This window comes from Takifugu rubripes, chromosome 3 (assembly GCF_901000725.2).
Source record: "Takifugu rubripes chromosome 3, fTakRub1.2, whole genome shotgun sequence".
NCBI lineage: Eukaryota > Metazoa > Chordata > Actinopteri > Tetraodontiformes > Tetraodontidae > Takifugu > Takifugu rubripes.
In genome coordinates this window covers 6,019,437-6,035,808 of record NC_042287.1, presented here as the reverse complement: position 1 = coordinate 6,035,808, position 16,372 = coordinate 6,019,437, and the positions used below count along the sequence as shown (strand labels likewise).

The window sequence follows — 16,372 nt, the reverse complement described above, 5'->3', positions numbered from 1 at the left end:
ACTCTGGCGATTCTCTCTGCAGTCTCAGAGAGTTCTGTCAGGCAATTTTCTGTTACTCTGTCAAACGGAGGCCCAAAATGAACGGCTGCCTCCGAGCTGCCTGGAAACGATCTGATCGATGCGGCTGAGCATGGCGGAGGGCTCTGGAAGGGGCAGCACCCACGTAATTAAAGGTTATCGCAGCAGAGAAGCGAAAGAAAGAAACACTATCCACTGGGGAAAGATAACAAGTTCTGGAACCGAGAGGATCGAGACTGACCCGCAGGTTGGCCAAACTCTGTCTTTCATTCTGAAATTAGAAACCCGTTGGGTTCGTCATGCCATGGCACATTTCAGGCAACTAGAAAAACAACCAAATGGACTTTTGAAGATACTGACTTTTTTTCCTGAAATGGGGCCACGTGGCAACAGTCCATCTTCTTTTCTTGTCTGGGCTTATTTTTCTACCTTTTAGATCCAACAGGCAGCATATTTTTCAAGCGTAAAAAGGTTTTATTTTACCTTTAAATTGGCATTAATAGATTTATTCTAGCAATTCGGCAGTTTTTGGTGAAAAAAAACTGAACAGCTGCTCGCCACCTGTCGTTTTCATACGTGGTGGACCAGTATCAGTGTCCAACACCCTCCCAGCAGGTCACCGGGTCATAATTCAACTGTTTTCTTCTCCTCTCCATTCTTGTCTCATTTCCTGCACATTCTGCACAGGATTAATGTGACTCGACACTTTGCTGTTCCGTAAGAAAGAGCCACGATCATTATCATTGCTCCTCCTTGTTCTCCCTGAGGAGGTTTGCTGTTGTCGCTGGAGTAGAGGAGAGAGAATGTAGAATGCACAGATGCGGGTTTTTTAATCGTGTAATATGGATTTTTGGTCACTAAATTTTCATATATATTGAGTGGAGCCCCCTCCAAGAGTGTAGCTGTTGCTTTAATGGACAAATACAGTTTAGTATTCACGCTATTTTTAACATTTCATGTCTGGATGACACCCACAGATGATAAAAAGAGTGCTTGTGGCAGTTTTCCCGTGAGCTGACTTCCTTCTCAGACTGGGTCACAAAACGGCACTCTCCTTAGTGGGCATGGAGGGCCGGATCCAAGCCAGACTTTCTGTCCTATCTGTAAACACTTTCACCTGAGGTTCCATTTACCCTGGTGAAAGCATTTCCTGCCTGGTAGCATGCAAATCCCGGCTTGAATTCAACCCTCGAGGAATGGATTTGACCTCCTCTGATGGGCAGGTCCAATCCACGAAGGCTGGATCCAGCCAGGTTTTGCATCATACCAGGGAGAAACCGCTTTCACCAGGTAAATGGGACAGAAAGTCTGGCTTGGATCCAGCCCTCGAGGACTGGATTTGCCCACCCCTGCCTTAGAGAGTGAGGTCGAGGCTGAGGTCGGCGTGTCACATCCTGCTTGATTTCCTGTCTGATTGCCAGGATTACAGAGGGCGAGAAAGATGACAACCGACACAGAGCCAGTAAACAGAGCAGCGTGTCCAACATAAGCTGCCCCCCAACTATAAAGCTTCAGCACGTGTTTATGGCATCAACACAAGTGTTAATATTTAAGTCTTGATGGACTTAAAATGACCCATTTTCTCACATTCCTGGAGCACTGAAGTAGCAGAAGTCTGACTTTTATCACTCCTTCAACAACAGAGAAAATCCAGTCACAACAGCTCTGTTATGAAGAATATGATTCCATTTATGATACCTTGTGTTTGCCGCATCACCTTTGCGCCCATGCGTGTGACCTTTAAATCATGAGGTGCAGCTAAAGGTCACCGGGGAAGGGGTTGTTCTGTCGTCAGGGAGCTCAAACATCCTTTTTATTCAAAACACAAAAGGCTCAGGCTGCTTTAATCAAACGCACAGTGGTTCCCGCTGCTCCTCCAGTGTGATACTAAAAATACTGTCTGAGGCAGGCCAGAGCCACTTCTCCATTACTTCCTCACTGGAGCTTCAGCATTAAATCCCTCTAATATGGTGGATTATGACCCAGGTCGTAATCTGGCCTCATCAGAGAGCTGCCCCGCCCCCCAAATGGTTAACGGAGCAGCGCGATGGCGCCGTTATCTGCAGCAGAACAGAGAGGTGTTACTGCAGAGGATGCTCACTATTAATAGGCCACGATGGGGAGCGGCGTCGTGCTTCTGCCGAGGTCCGTGGCAGATGGTTGCTCGCCGCGTCAAGGCCTGTGTCGCACTCGTGTCACATATGGTTTCTCTGTGTGGAGACAGTCGCTGTCAGCTCAGGCGCCTGCAAGTGAGAACAGAAAGGAAGTTGGAGACGGACTGACAAAATGTATGAACAGAGCCGTCAGCATCCTCACTATATGAACGTGCACGTCTCACTCTGTCGGCGTTGTAAACAAGCCGCATTTCCTGCAAACGTGGCAGATTTAGCTGCCGAAGCTAAAATTAGCAACGTGTTGCCGTTCGCCGATGCCCAACAAGCACAGGAGGTTTGTGGTTCATCCCGAACACGTGTAGCCGCTCACAGAGGGGTCGCGATCATCTCCGACGGCGACCCACAGCACAACTATGGAAAGTAGGGAACGCCTCCGCGGACGTGCCCCTGCGTGTTCTAAGGTGCTCGGTGAGGACATCGCGCTGATGCGGGTGAACCAGGGGTGCGCACGCAGCGCGGCAACAGCACACCCCATTTGAAGGGAGATATTTTAAACGATAAATGATGAGCTCACGTGGGTTTAATTTGCCTTTCCATTCGGACAGATGCCAAAACATCTGCTTTGGTCAGGATCCTGGCTCAGTTTGAGATTAAAGCCTGCTTCTTTTTGGGCGGGCAACGCTGAGGGACTTTCAGTTAGATGACTAAACTGCTGTCTCTGTGCAGCGGTTTTATTTGAGACTGTAGTCAAACAGTGTGAAAGCAGACGTACGAGGACCCAGGAAGGCGGCGTGAGCGCCCGATCGATGGGGGGAGTCAGTGTCAGCACAGTTTTATTACGGTCACAATCTGGCCCGTGAGTGTCGGGGTGACAGATCGTCCGTCAGGGCGCGTCGCCACGGGCAGGAGACTTAAGAAATGGCGCCGATGTCTCTCTTTGTCCTGTGATGCTCCCCGTCAGCTCCATCATCGGCCCCGAGGTGGACGGGCAGCTCTGGCACAGAGGTCAAAGGAGGAACATTGAACAAAGCTGAAGCCCCAGAAACGTTGCGGCGATGCACCGATTCCGTCATTTCCCGTAGTTTGGCCGGAACGCAGGGGCCGACCACGGTCCAAACTCTACATTTCCTCATATTGACTGCAGACGTCTATAAAACCGGACTGATTTCTGCTGATGTCCACTGTTTGTTCGAGCATCCAGCTGTAATAACAGCTCCTGATTCTTCTACCACCTCCCCCTTTTTGCGTTCTTTATTTCCTCCCTTTTCTCCCATCTCTTCCCGACCTTCATCCACCCCCCCCCCCCCCCCCCCTCCCGCCTCTCCCACTTTTCACCGGCACCGACACGGCGCAGCGGCGACAGGCTGCTAAAGCCGTCGCCACGGCAACACATCGCGGTCCGTGGTTCTTGTTGAGAGGAGGAGGGAAATGCATCCTTTGCTGTAGCGGGGAGGGGGGGTATCAGACAATCAAATATTAATTTCTGCAGAGCTCACCCTCCTCGTTTCATGTTGACACAGAGTTTAGATGTGAATTGTTGATTCACTGCGTGTTACTAACGAGTAACGACAAATGTGTGAGCCTGACACACAGCGGAAGACGTGAACGATAGTGTTTTTCAGATATTATGGTTTATTCTATCATCATAACGTGCACGTTTGGCCTGTGGAAATGGAGCAAATGTCAAATGGCAGCAATTTGTGCCTGTTTGAAACGAAGCGGCTTTTATTTCCAAAACACCTTGTTGTTCCAGCATGAAGTGAAGAAATAATACAGGTAGTAACATGGAAATAAACAATGGAGAAAACTGTTTGCATCTATAAAAACAAGCCTCTTATCCAGGGGCAACAGGACCCGGGGAAGGAACTGGGGGAGGGGAAGGGGAGGAATGAGGGGAACAAGGCGATTGGTATTGAGGCTTGACATCTGCAACACACACACACACACACACACACACATTCCTTACAGTTCCTTGCAGACGTAGCTCTGTTCTGCCTCCAACATCACCAGACACACCCCCACAGACACCCACATACATGGATGTTGCACAGATATTGCAAACGGGGGTCATGTTTTTATTCTTATACAGTCGACATATATATATGTGTGTGTGTGTGTGTGTGTGTGTGTATACTGTATATGTAACTGAGCATATTGGAAAACAACACACGCACACATGAATAATTCAGATCACTATAAAAGCTGCACTTGTTTGCGTGAGCAAGGTCACCCACTAACACACTGCCTTAATAAGCCCAGGGTCTGGAATCTCTCTCTCTCTCTCAGACGTGGCTGGAGTCGAGCAGCAGTTCCTGGAACAAAGAACTATGAATCTCCGTCTCCTACTCGTCCTTCTTTTACTCAATTTTGCGCCTCTTGATCTTTTGTTTGCACATCACGGCAGAGAAGACAGAGGGTGTGTGTGTGTATGAGATGAGCTAGAGTAAACAGGGGAGCGTGGAGACACTGGTCCGTCTGTCTCAGCTACCGTCTGTTGTTCTGATGATTACTTACTGGAGGAGAGACAAAGGCAGAGACTGGAGCGAGAGCTGAGAAGAGACAGAATGCTAGCTTGAAGTGTCCCCAACAGTCACTTAAAATCTTGCTTTTCTGCTAATGTTATGCTAATGACATGCTAACTGATTGTTAACACACTTGGCTCCGTAGCCCTGTGAGTGGTTCCGTGATACCTGTGTTACTGGTTTAATGACAGCAGTTAAACCCATCTGGGATTAATTGACATCCCATTGTCCTGTAATAATACTGAGTTAAAGGGTTTTATATATCCAGGATGATGCTCAATAATGGAGTTTTTAAAACAATGTGGATTGTTATTTAGTTCAATACGGCAGCACGGTGAAAGTGTCAGTGTTCAGTCATATTTACCCATAAATGAGCTCTTTTTGAGCCACTTGTTCCTGATCTGATTAGAATCTCTGTTTAAGGCTTCACACATTCACGTTGACGCGACTGAAAGCCTTGAGTTTTGATCCGTCCGTGACCGTCTCCCTGTCTCAATCTGTCTCAACGAGCTTCAGCACTTCTCAGTTGCTGCTTGTTTTCTTCCAAACACACTGACAGGACCATTAATGACCTGACCTTCAGGATTTGTCTTATCTTGGATGCTGGCTCAGTGTTTTATCAACACCTGGAGGCTGGAATCTTCCAGTTTAGCCTCTATCAAATCCACAGCTGCCAGAGAAGCTTTATGCCGGAGTCTCGGACGGCCTGATTATTTCCTTATTCAGCGTTTGTAGGGTATTATAATGTTTTCACAACTCGAGGGAAGCAGGCAGCGTTCGCAGTCGGGAGTGTGTTGGCCACGAGAGGAGCAGTCAGAGACACAGAGACGTCTGCGCTGCTTTCGTCCAAGACGGAGGAATTCAATAAAAGCTGTCATCAAAATATGAGGGTTTGGATCTGAACAAATCAGCAAAAGTCCCATCGTTTTTTCTGGCTCCATCTGTCACTCTCTCTCTCTCACACACACACACACACACACACGGTTCCATGTGGACATGATGCGGTAATGGGAGTGTCCGCTCCTTTTAGAATGCCAATTTGTCTCTCTTTCCACGGATTAACAGATAAACGTCCACTCACTAAGCGATGAAACTCCTATTTATGTAGTCTGTATAGATTAGATGTTAAATAAGAGATTTGGCCGCTTTTGTCCTCAGCTTTAAAACAAATAAAAGCCTCAACAAGCATGTGAATGAAACATGATTCTATTTTCTTTACCGTCTATTGTTTGACATAGTAAAGCAGCAACTCTGGGATTCACGGTACTCCGGTCGCTTCAGGTGAGGGAAAATCGGATTAGTTCTGCGCGGCGTCCTCTGTTCCCGGCTCGTCCACGGCGGTCCCATCTCCTGTCGCGGTGAACCTGTGTGACGGGCCGTAACCTGACAAGGCTGTTAAAACCTTTTTGTTGCTAAAAATATCGGCCGGCCGTAAAAGCTCCCGGGACGTTTCTCCGCTCTGTCACCCTGCATCCCAGCCCGGGAATGTTTCTATCTGTCTCTGTTTTCATGTACAAGTGTTGCTCTGTCTTCAGGAGTTCCTTTCTCCCTCTTCTTCTTGGCACATTTTACCTTCCTTCTTCAACATGTAACGTCAGGTCTTTGCTCTGCACTCTGAGCATGGAGGCCGATCAGGCTCCAGATCAGATTGGATCTGCGGGAGGAGAGGTCACGCTGTGCTCCCTTGTCCATGACGGAGGGATGATAAGATCTCTTTCCACCCGTCTCTTTCTGCTTGTTCTCCACCAGTCTTTTTGAAGGCTTTTCCAGCCGTCTTTTCAATATTCCCATTAGATTCCCGTCCCTGCTCAGAGGGCCATAAATATAGATAAGAAGACGGGAGAGCAAAATCTCTGAGGATGGAGAGGCAGAAGACAGAAGCAGAAGCGGTTGGAGATACGATCGGATGCCAGTTATCTCACCTGCAACGGTAGAACAGTGGAATTGTAGAGCTTTAGCCTGAAATATGAGAACCCATGAGTGTGTTAGCATGTGTGTGTGTTAGCATGTGTGTGTGTTAGCATGTGTGTGTGTATACGACGTGTGCACAGTGATATGAGCGGAGCCTGACGTGCATTCCATTAGTTGATTGCTTGGTTTTTACTTCATCTGTGTAACATTGAAAGAACATCGATACAAGAGGACCTCCGCATGTTTGGATGTTAGCATTGGCTTCAACGCGTCTGCGTCTGAATGGGATGGATCATTCCAACGGCCTGCAGCCAGTCAGGCCTTCCATGATCAGGCACACAGATCGATCAGTTTCAGACCATTATTAAACTGTTTGCATGTTTGCAAAGTGGGTTAAGAGAGAAGAGGGAAATGAATAGAGAAATAAAGATCAAAGGTCAGAAAACGGACTGACGAGAGGTCAGAAAGAAAGAGAATGAAGAATTAAAATAACAGCTGTCTGCGGTGATGCTCTGCTCCCAGACATGCCGGAACGTATTGAAGAAAGAGGCTGAGAGTTCTCACCTTTATTGTTGTTCATTGCAGAGAAAGTGGCTTGTTGCTATGGAAACGGATGGATCCCTATGAGCAGTGCCACTTACCGGTACACTGCAGCATCTCCTGTGTGTGTGTGTGTGGGAGAGAGAGAGAGAGAGAGCATGATTAGCTCTGATTGGGAGGTTGAGTGGTGTGAGCATTAACGATTCAGTCCAGTCTTTGTTTTTTTTGTCATTTCCATTGATTTTTCTCCGTCACTCTTTCGTCGGCACCGTTGGCTCCGTTAGCCTCGGCTCCCTGAGTTGCTTCTTTCGGACCCCCGATGAATTGAACACGCATGAAAATGATATCCAAAGCTTTAAATCAGAGATGGCAAACAGCCGCCTTGTCTCTCACTCACTAATCTCACTCTCTGTTGCAGAACTCCCAGAAGAAACGAGCGGCAAGGCCGACTAACAAGCCCGACAAGAAGCTTTGTCCACAGGTGATAACAGAACTACACACACACACACACACACACACACACACACACACACACACACACACACACACACACACACACACACACACAATTACATGACAAAGGAAGCCAACTGATCCTGGAGCAGACTGCAGGGTCCAGACATTGCATGAGTCTTGATTTTAGTTGCGTGAGAATACATTTAGTGTTTTTGGTGCTTGTTGAGGGTTTTTTCGCGTGTGTGTCAGCATTGGATGAGGCTGCTGCCATCTTTCTGTAACTGTAACCATGTTAACAGTAGCTGAAACAGCGTCAGAGGGATCGCTTCCATCAGACTCAGAGCAGTTTTTTAGTTAGCTGCGCAGTTCCTGAAGGCAGGGACACGGGATGTAAATATGCTGCAAGGTCACGAAGTGGAATACACACCCCCATGAGAGAAGACTGAAAATGAGCACCTTAGACGCATGGTGTCTCCTTCAGTGTCTGTAACAGCTTCCTTCTTTCTTCTCCTGCCCCGCAACAACTGGACCTCAGACCAAACGCAGCAGGTTTTTGTGCTGCCACCTGTCTGAAACGTCCCTTTGACCCATTTCCTTCAGGGATCCCAGGATTTATCCAGATCCATTATTCTGTCTATGTTTCTCAAACTGACAGTTTACTTGGTCAAGAGTTTTTCACCTGTAAAAAACACTCACCTTTAATGAAATGCTGGGAGGCGAGGGTTTATGGCACGTGTGGTTATCGTCCCCTTGGGCTAAAAATGTTGTGTTCATTTATTTTAATACACCATTTAGTAATAGTCAAATCCACACATTGACTGAGTTGTGGAATTTAGCCATAACACTTTGGGGAGACAAATGCCACTTTCGTGACCTTACCTGCCACATACTCAGCATTAGAAGTGTATGGTTTTACAGGACGGCTATAAATATACCATAAACACAGTCACAGTAACTCTCCACTGTCTCTCTCAGCCGGCTGTGCCTCCGCTCAAAAGCACAAACCATAAATGGCTTCAAATCCGCGGCTCGTTTCATGCGGTTGGAAACACTCCACAGGGTGTAGAACAAACAGGGCCGCTCGCGAGGAACGTGTGCGCGGGCTTGCGGCAGCAGCAATGGGGAGACAGGCAGGCGGGGGGGGGGGGGGGTCATGAGTTTTAAAAGGAGCTAAGAACATACACGGCTATAGGTGGAAAAATGGGAGAGCTTTCAGCACTTTGAGTGACACTTAAATCCGAACACGTCTTCAGCCCTGATCCCACTACAGGATTTTAGCCCAGTCGTAAGGTCTCCTCCCCCAAATTGGGGCGCGACGTTCTTTAAGTGTGAACATTGATGCTGGATATCTGGCGTGCTAAATATCCAGTCGGGTCTCAATGATGTAAACAGAGCTACACCCAATGGGAGCAGAAACGGGGGGGGGGGCTCATGAGTTTTTGATACAAAACGAGACAAAGTAGAACCGTCGGCCACACCTCTACCAACAGAGAGTGTGACTCAGCCTTTATTGCTACATGCAGCTGCAGGTGTTGCATCAGTGATCAATGATTAAATCTAAATGCACAAATGCTGCAAATGTATGCAAATAGTGATAAAAACCCATTAAAGTTCAATTTATAACATACAGTCAGGCTGCATCTGTCTGTTTGTTCTACCGCTGTCCCCTGGTAAGGACTCTATGACTGCTAATGTAAGCCTACAGTACAGGACATTTGCATTATTGAGCACCCATTACGCAAATGTCCACTGGCAGAGACGCGCAGGTCAGCCAGCAAGTGGCAGATAAAGCGCTGCACACTGAAGTGGCATCACTGTGTCCTGACTCCCTGAACTGCTAGCTTTTAGCAACCAGGTGGCTCCAACCTCAGCGTTTGATTGTTTATAGATCTGTAGATCAACACAATGCTGACGAGCATCACAGGGCTCAGGGTTTAGACAAGCCCGCAGAAAAAGCCCTCTGACTAAATCCTCACACCCTTCACATGTGACCTCTAGCTTCTGACTAATTTAGCGCCTCGGGGAAGATTTAACGGCTGCTTCTCAACTCGGTCAACAGCGTGAAGCTAACATTTACGCTAGCCTTTTATAAATAGCTATTAACGAAAGGATTAGCATCACGGCTTAGTATCTCTGACGCCTCAAACCATTCCAGTCAAATGTCACCCTTGATGGACGTTGATGCCGCCTCCTCTTGTCGTGTGGTTGAATTGGCTCTCCTGTCTCTGCACCCGCCGCTGCAGGAGGACAGCTCAGACCTGAAGTGTCAGCTCCATTTTGCTAAAGAGGAGTCGGCGCTGATGTGCAAGAAGCTGACCAAGCTGGTGAAAGACAGCGAGGCCATGAAGGAGGAGCTGGCCAAGTACAGGTCACTCTACGGGGACGTCAACGCCTCGCTGACCGTGGAGGAGGTGAGTGAGACGGAGCGTGGAACATGGCCAGATGAGTTTTGAGCGCGTTAGCGGCGACAGATTGGCAGGTATGACCATGAAACAGGAAGTCCAAGGCTGGGTTCTTCTTCCTTACTGGTACGGTTTTTCCAACTTTTCCAGGCTGTGCAACATCCTCCCACGTCCGATCTGAGTTTGTGACTTCGGCCGACTGTTGATTAGCGTGTCTCACTCAACAGGTCGCCGACTCCCCCCACACCCGCGAAGCGGAGATCAGGGTTCACCTGAAGCTGGTGGAGGAGGAGGCCAACCTGCTGAGCCGGCGCATTGTGGAGCTCGAGGTGGAGAACCGGGGCCTCCGTGCTGAGATGGAGGACATGAAGGCACCACAAGGTCAGATGGAACTCCCGATATTCATACGAGTGAAAAAGTAAACGATTTCATTCAATGTGTGCACAAATTGCACAACATTGGCGATGTCACAGTCAGTCTTATGAAATATGGTAAACAAACATGAGCTTCTCTATTTATAGATATGAATCAGTCTAATTGTAGCGTTGTCGTACTTTGAAACAATGGCAGGAAACAAGGCGGCACTTTCCAGTACAGTAAAATGGGAGAGCCGCGATGTAAAGGGTGACCTTTAGCCCCGGCTTAGTGGCTCATTTTGACTTTTATTCATTGCATATTCCCACCAACACCGAAATGTCTTGGGTCTAGATGGTCCTCAGGATCTCGCCGGTGTTAGCGGTGGTCTCGGCACCGGCGTCGGCCTTGGAGGTGCTGTGGCTCTTGGCGGAGGGGCCTCTTCTGAGAACGTCATGGAGCTCCAGCGGCACCTTCAGTTCGTGGAGGAGGAGGCGGAGCTGCTGAGGAGATCTTTAATCGAGATGGAGGAACAGAACAAGCTCCTCATGAACGAGATCAACCGCTACAAATCCGACCTCCCGCCGCCGGCGTCCGCGCTGTCCCCCGGCTCCCTGTCATCGCTGGCCGACGGGCTGCTCAACGACAGTCCCGTCCACGCCTTACAGGACGGGGCGGTGCTCATCAGCACGGACGCGCCGGCCCAGGACGAGGAGCTCCGGGTGGCCCGGCTCCAGATCGGGGAACTGAGCGGGAAGGTTAAGAAGCTGCAGTACGAGAATCGCGTGCTGCTCTCCAACCTGCAGCGCTGCGACCTGGCCTCCTACCACTCCCCCTCCTCATCCTCACTGCGTCTGGCCCTGGACACCGATGCGGAGGCCGGGGATTCAGCCGAGTGCCTTCCCACCAGGTAGTCGGGTTCTCTCAGTGCTGATCGAAGATTTCCTTTGTCAAGTGTGTTATTCCTCGTGGTGGTCTCCTGAGTGGTTGAGCAGGTCCGACTAAGCGGTTTTACCTCTGCACAGCCCATCCCAGCGCAAAGAGCCCGTGGGGGGCGAGAACAACACCCTGGAGGTCAAGGAACGGAGAAAGCAGGCCGAGAACGCAGCCGACTCAGCAGCAGCGCTCCACGAGTGCCTGGGGCAAAAGGACCACAACGTCCTGCTGGCCATGAGGGACCAGGCTCGTCTGGTTTCTACAGCAATACAGCTCCTGACCTCCCCGGAGTCCAGCTGCCTCCATACGTCCCCGGACGACCTGGACAAGCCCCACAGCCAGGTAGGCGTCCTCCCAGAGAAGTCACACCACCCTTTGAAAGGCCTTTTTTAAGTGTTCGACCTCCACTTTTAATGTTTGTTTCCATTTTCTCAGCAGCCCTCTGGGCTTCCAACAACCACTGACCGATCTTTTCTGTTGCCCAGATTTCGGAGCTCTCAGATCTGGTGGAGCGGCCTTTGGTCGCCGCTCTGACCAGCAGGCTCCAGGCCCTGCACGCACACCTCCAGGCGTTCGTGGAGCAGGTGGACGGCCTGGTGAAACCCGCCGCAGGAGGGAAGGACACTGAGGAGGGCGGAGAGTCTCCCCCGGCCTCCAACGGCAGCCCCCTCCCCTGCCCAGACAACACCCAGGATGGAGCCAACCCTGCAGAGAAGGTAAACGCGAAGGACATCCTCCTCTTCACACCTTTCACACCCTTTCTCTTTCCGTTATCAGCGATTATTTCTGCTGGAATTTAATTTCTATTGCTTTTTCTATTCAAGGTTCAGAGTTTTATCATGTTTTGGCTGAACAACACCCCTAATGCTCATCCGAACCGCTGCTTTAATTTTAAATCTGGAGTATGGATTTACACTACACAATCAAATCTGATGATTCGCCCGCAGCACGAAGCAAATTATGGGCTTTTCATTACCTTTGGCCCAAGAGATGGAGTTAAAAACGAAACTCTGAATGAACAAAACACCCTCCGGTGCTTGTTGGCTCGGACGTGTTCAGATTTGAGCTGCTAGTGTAAACGTCTCCACCCAGTTTTACCCGTGCCGTCTGCATGCCGCTCCGCTCCTGACCTGGTGTGCATATGCTGCTTTGGGCCTCGAATGGAGCCTGCTGGTTGTGCGGATTCAGCAAAATTCTTAAGAACTGATATGGCACCATCCATTTGCAGATTGTCCGCCACACAATGTAAAAACAATTATAATCTCTACTTATCTGCAGTCCAAATGTGTGACTGCGCTGAATGTGGAGGCAGCAGCATGATTATGACTTATGGCTCCAAGCATTCCAGAAGTTTGTCGCTCTTTTGGTTCAAATGACTTTAAATGTTGACCTATTCTATTTTAGCTCTTTATTCAATCCAAAACTGTAGATGATTGAACAGACAGACTATTAAAATGTTTTATTTCTCTGCAAATCCAACAGAAAATTGACTGGGAAAATATTCGTGTGTGCAGTTTCTTTTAGAGTCTGCAGAAAAGGAAACAAAATGGAAGAAACTTCCTGTTTTAATTATTATTTTACCGGTAATTAACAAGATCACTGTTTCTGAGTAGCTGAGTAACATGCTAGCTAGCTAACCCAGGCCCGTTACCTCTATTAATACAGTTTTATAGACCTTCAGATGGGAATGTTTTAACACTTTCTCAGCTTTTAATCATGCAAATGAAGGTATACTCTTTTAAGCATCGTTCTACCAGTAAATCCAGATGTGCATTTATCTTAAATGTCTAAATTTCAAACCCAATTTTAAAGTTTTTTACTGTGAGTCAGTCATGTGGGATTTTGTTGACCTAAGACTTGATCATTCGGTTTCAACGCCGCGTTGGTTGTTTTTGTCTGTTTGGCAGAAAGAGCAGATTGTTTGTTCAATAAATAAATCTGGAGTACGGATTTAATTAACTTCAAATCCGAGTTAATTATGGAATTAGACATTTTAATGTTAAGACTCCATTAGAGGCCGGTTCTGAGTCCAAACACCCCTCCGATCTTTCCTCCCTTTTCTTTTCTCTCCCTCCTCCCCCCTTCCCCTCTGCACGGGCACCATCACCGGCTGCACTTCACACCCCCCCCATCCCTCTTTCACGCCTCAACCTTTCCCCACTTCCCACCTCACCTCCCTCTTTGTCCTGCGCTCTTCCCTCCTTTTTCCCCTGCACCCGTATCTTCTCACTGAATTGCTCGCCCACCCGTTTGCTTGCTCCGACCTGTCATTCTAACCGCCTTACTCCTTCTCTTGCCCCGTCCATCCGTGGTTTTCCCCTCTCTCCCCTCCCCATCGCTGTCTCCCCTTTCTCTCCGTACCTCGATGTCTGGGTCCTCCTCTCCCTCTCCAGGCCTTCATTCTCCCCTTCATCCTCCTGTTTGGTCTCTTCTCCACCCTGTCTTTCTCCTCTCTGACCAAGCTCTTTTTTCTCTACATCCTTTTCTTCGTCTTGTGAGATTCACACTCATCATACGCACGGACACGATTTTGGTTTAAATTTTTGTCTTCTTGTATCGTCTTGTCCTTTCTTTCTTTCTTTTCCATCACTGTCCATTTTGTTCCACGACTTCTCCTCCTCCTCCTCCCCGTCTCGCCTCTTCTCCTCTATGATTTTACATTATTTTTCCTTTTTTTCCTTCATGAACTTGCCCATGCACGCAGCAGCCTGATTACAGGGACCAATCAGAACCAGACATGAAAAGCAGACCCGAGGAGATCCATCTATCAGACCTCACTGAGCAGCAGAAACAGGACAACAGCCAGCTGGGACAGGCGGAGACGGAGGCAGATGTGCTGGTGGGTCACTGCACAAACACACGTGCAGCCAAACTGCACTCTAAAGAAGCGCTCTGGTTTCAGGACGTGAGGCTGCGTTTGCTAGTCTGATGGCATTAAAGTGCATCTCGTGCCGGCTGAAGCGTTTACAGGGGTGGACCACCTGTAATTGTGGCTCCTTCTAATCCTTCAGCAGAAGGAAAGGATTATTCATTTCCTTTTGGCACACGGCCCTGCCTGCTGTAGTAATGAAAAAGTGAATCTATAGTCGTGCCCTCCGTTGAACTTTAATGAAGTTCTCATCCGGAACCTTTCCCTCAAATATGGAATATGGAAATTATGGAAACGATTGATTCACTCTATAAAGTACAAAGTACTGTTGTTCTTATCCAGCTGGGGCTTACAGGCTTGTCCCCAGGGCAGTTTTCTTTTCACCCTCTCACCCTCACATGATCCTCTTTCTAACCCCCTGAACACACACTAATGAGAATAGGAAAACAGAGAAAGTGGTTGCCTGGTCTGACTGTGATGCACACATGTTCCCGATATAACAGGGAAGATTTACAGACTATCTGGTTCTCTCTGAGGTCATTTCTCTCTAACCTCATGTCTATTATTATTATTATTATTTACTATCTGCCTGATGCATCGCTGCTCATCACGCAGACAGAGCTGTCTCTAACCCTTAGAGATACAGAGAGCACTCACTCCACTTTTTAATCCAGTAAACCCTGAGATTCAGCCGCTGGCTTCTTCTGCTAATGATGTCATGTGGTTCACACAGCTGCATTCCCGTGAGTCGGTCGTGGTGTTTTCCTGTTTTTGGACAAATATACATGTCAGCCTGACGACAACTAAACTGATGGAAGGAAAAAAACTGTCTGATAAGTTGCAGAAGTTTTTCAAAAGTAATAACAGAGAAAGGAGAGCGCTTGTGTTCAGGACGTCGTGCGCTGATTCATTCAACGTACGTGCGGCCTGGTTGACCAAAGGCTCAGTTACAGCGATGCAGGCGCACACACGGCCCTCACGTGTGTTGTAGCCGGCGTGGTTTTAGCGTTAGCAACGCTGTAGCGTAAACAAGCGCAAACAATGACTTCACTGTCGGGTGTGGGACAGGAAGAGAAGTCTTTTGTTTGGATGACCGGTTGATGGCGTGTCTCCATGGTGACGGTGGATGTCTCTGCATATTTTCCAAGCTGAGAGCTTCTGGAATTAACTCTCGCACTTTAATTTTGGAGCCCTTTAAATCGCAACACTCATTTAAAATGTAATGCGCACACTGATGCATGCGTTCATTTATTGGATTATGGGGTGCCGTTAAAGCACGCACGCTTGCTCAGATGATGGATAAAGTGCAATTGCGCTCTTCTTCACAGTAAATGAGCCGCCTCAAAAGTGAGATGGCAGCGTCTGAGGGTGGGGTGGAGGGTGATGGAGGGCTGAGCAGGAGCCCACTGGAGGGGGAAAGAGGACATTAGTGGTACTGAGGTGGGTCGATGGGTCGCGGTCAAACAGCAGCCAAATGGATCGTGGGGAGGTTGCGCAAGAGGAGGTTAGGGTAGCACGTAGCACGTAAATGCTTAGCATTTGTCGAGCTTGTCACTACGCTTCTCTGACCTGTTTTATTAGTATTGCCAGTCCTGTTCAATCAATGATATTTTGTTCTTACTTCCATCTCCAGCATGTCCAGTCCAGTGCCTTCCGAGGTAGTCAGTCCAACATGGAGGAGTCAGCCAACGGGCAGCTGCAGAAGCTGGATGATGAAATGGAAACAACACTCAGGCTTATGCAAGTAAGTTTGGAAGATAAGATTTCATGAGCTGCTCGGTGCATGCAAGCTATCTGATGCATCATGGGAGGACATTCTGCTCCTATCATATTCTACAATGAGACATATTTTATTTTAAAATGAAGAACTGCTTTGAAATGTTCTTTACCTGGCAGCTGCAGGAGGAGCACCAGAAGGCTCTGCTGCGGAGGGATTTCCAGGTGCAGAGTTTGGGCCTCCAGGCTCGGCTGCAGCAGAAGCTGTGGAGTCAGGAGAGGACTCTGCTGGTGCAGGAGTCCCAGCACCTGAAACAGGCCTTATTGCTGCTCAGCCTCAAACTGCGCTGCTTCCTCAAACAATGGAGGCTGGGCTGCAAGAAGGACACGGAGTGGAAGGACATTCTGGAGGTACGGGGCTGTGGGAAAGGTTGTGCCACGTAAACATCAAACAAGGAGCCTTCCCCCCGCAACCAAACCTGATGTGTGAATTACTCTTCATTCAGACCATGAAAATGACACCATCCTATATGT

General features: G+C 48.6%; 1 protein-coding gene and 1 long non-coding RNA gene across 5 annotated transcripts in view; one reads left to right on the top strand and one right to left on the bottom strand.

The window, feature by feature from the left end:
• mtcl2 (microtubule crosslinking factor 2) overlaps positions 1–16,372 on the top strand; it is a 47,698-nt gene that overhangs the window by 20,971 nt on the left and 10,355 nt on the right. Inside the window, exons 5-13 of one of the 2 annotated variants that reach the window (XM_011621815.2) lie at positions 7,524–7,586; positions 9,805–9,972; positions 10,191–10,344; positions 10,672–11,227; positions 11,343–11,595; positions 11,739–11,969; positions 13,961–14,092; positions 15,756–15,866; positions 16,019–16,249. In XM_011621815.2, the coding sequence (XP_011620117.2) occupies positions 7,524–7,586; positions 9,805–9,972; positions 10,191–10,344; positions 10,672–11,227; positions 11,343–11,595; positions 11,739–11,969; positions 13,961–14,092; positions 15,756–15,866; positions 16,019–16,249 (1,899 nt within the window). Of the gene's footprint in view, positions 1–7,523; positions 7,587–9,804; positions 9,973–10,190; positions 10,345–10,671; positions 11,228–11,342; positions 11,596–11,738; positions 11,970–13,957; positions 14,093–15,755; positions 15,867–16,018; positions 16,250–16,372 lie in introns of both variants that reach the window. The other variant, XM_011621814.2, reaches the window with a different exon arrangement.
• On the bottom strand, positions 1,742–16,144 carry LOC115249117 (uncharacterized). 3 transcript variants are annotated; one of them, XR_003887796.1, is made up of 4 exons: positions 16,012–16,144; positions 15,744–15,827; positions 14,780–14,887; positions 1,742–2,261 (listed from the first exon to the last, which is right to left on the bottom strand). It is a non-coding gene; the product is annotated as an uncharacterized lncRNA (long non-coding RNA). The 3 variants fall into 3 exon arrangements; XR_003887797.1 differs by lacking the exon at positions 14,780–14,887; XR_003887795.1 differs by lacking the exon at positions 1,742–2,261 and having other exon boundaries at positions 14,749–14,887.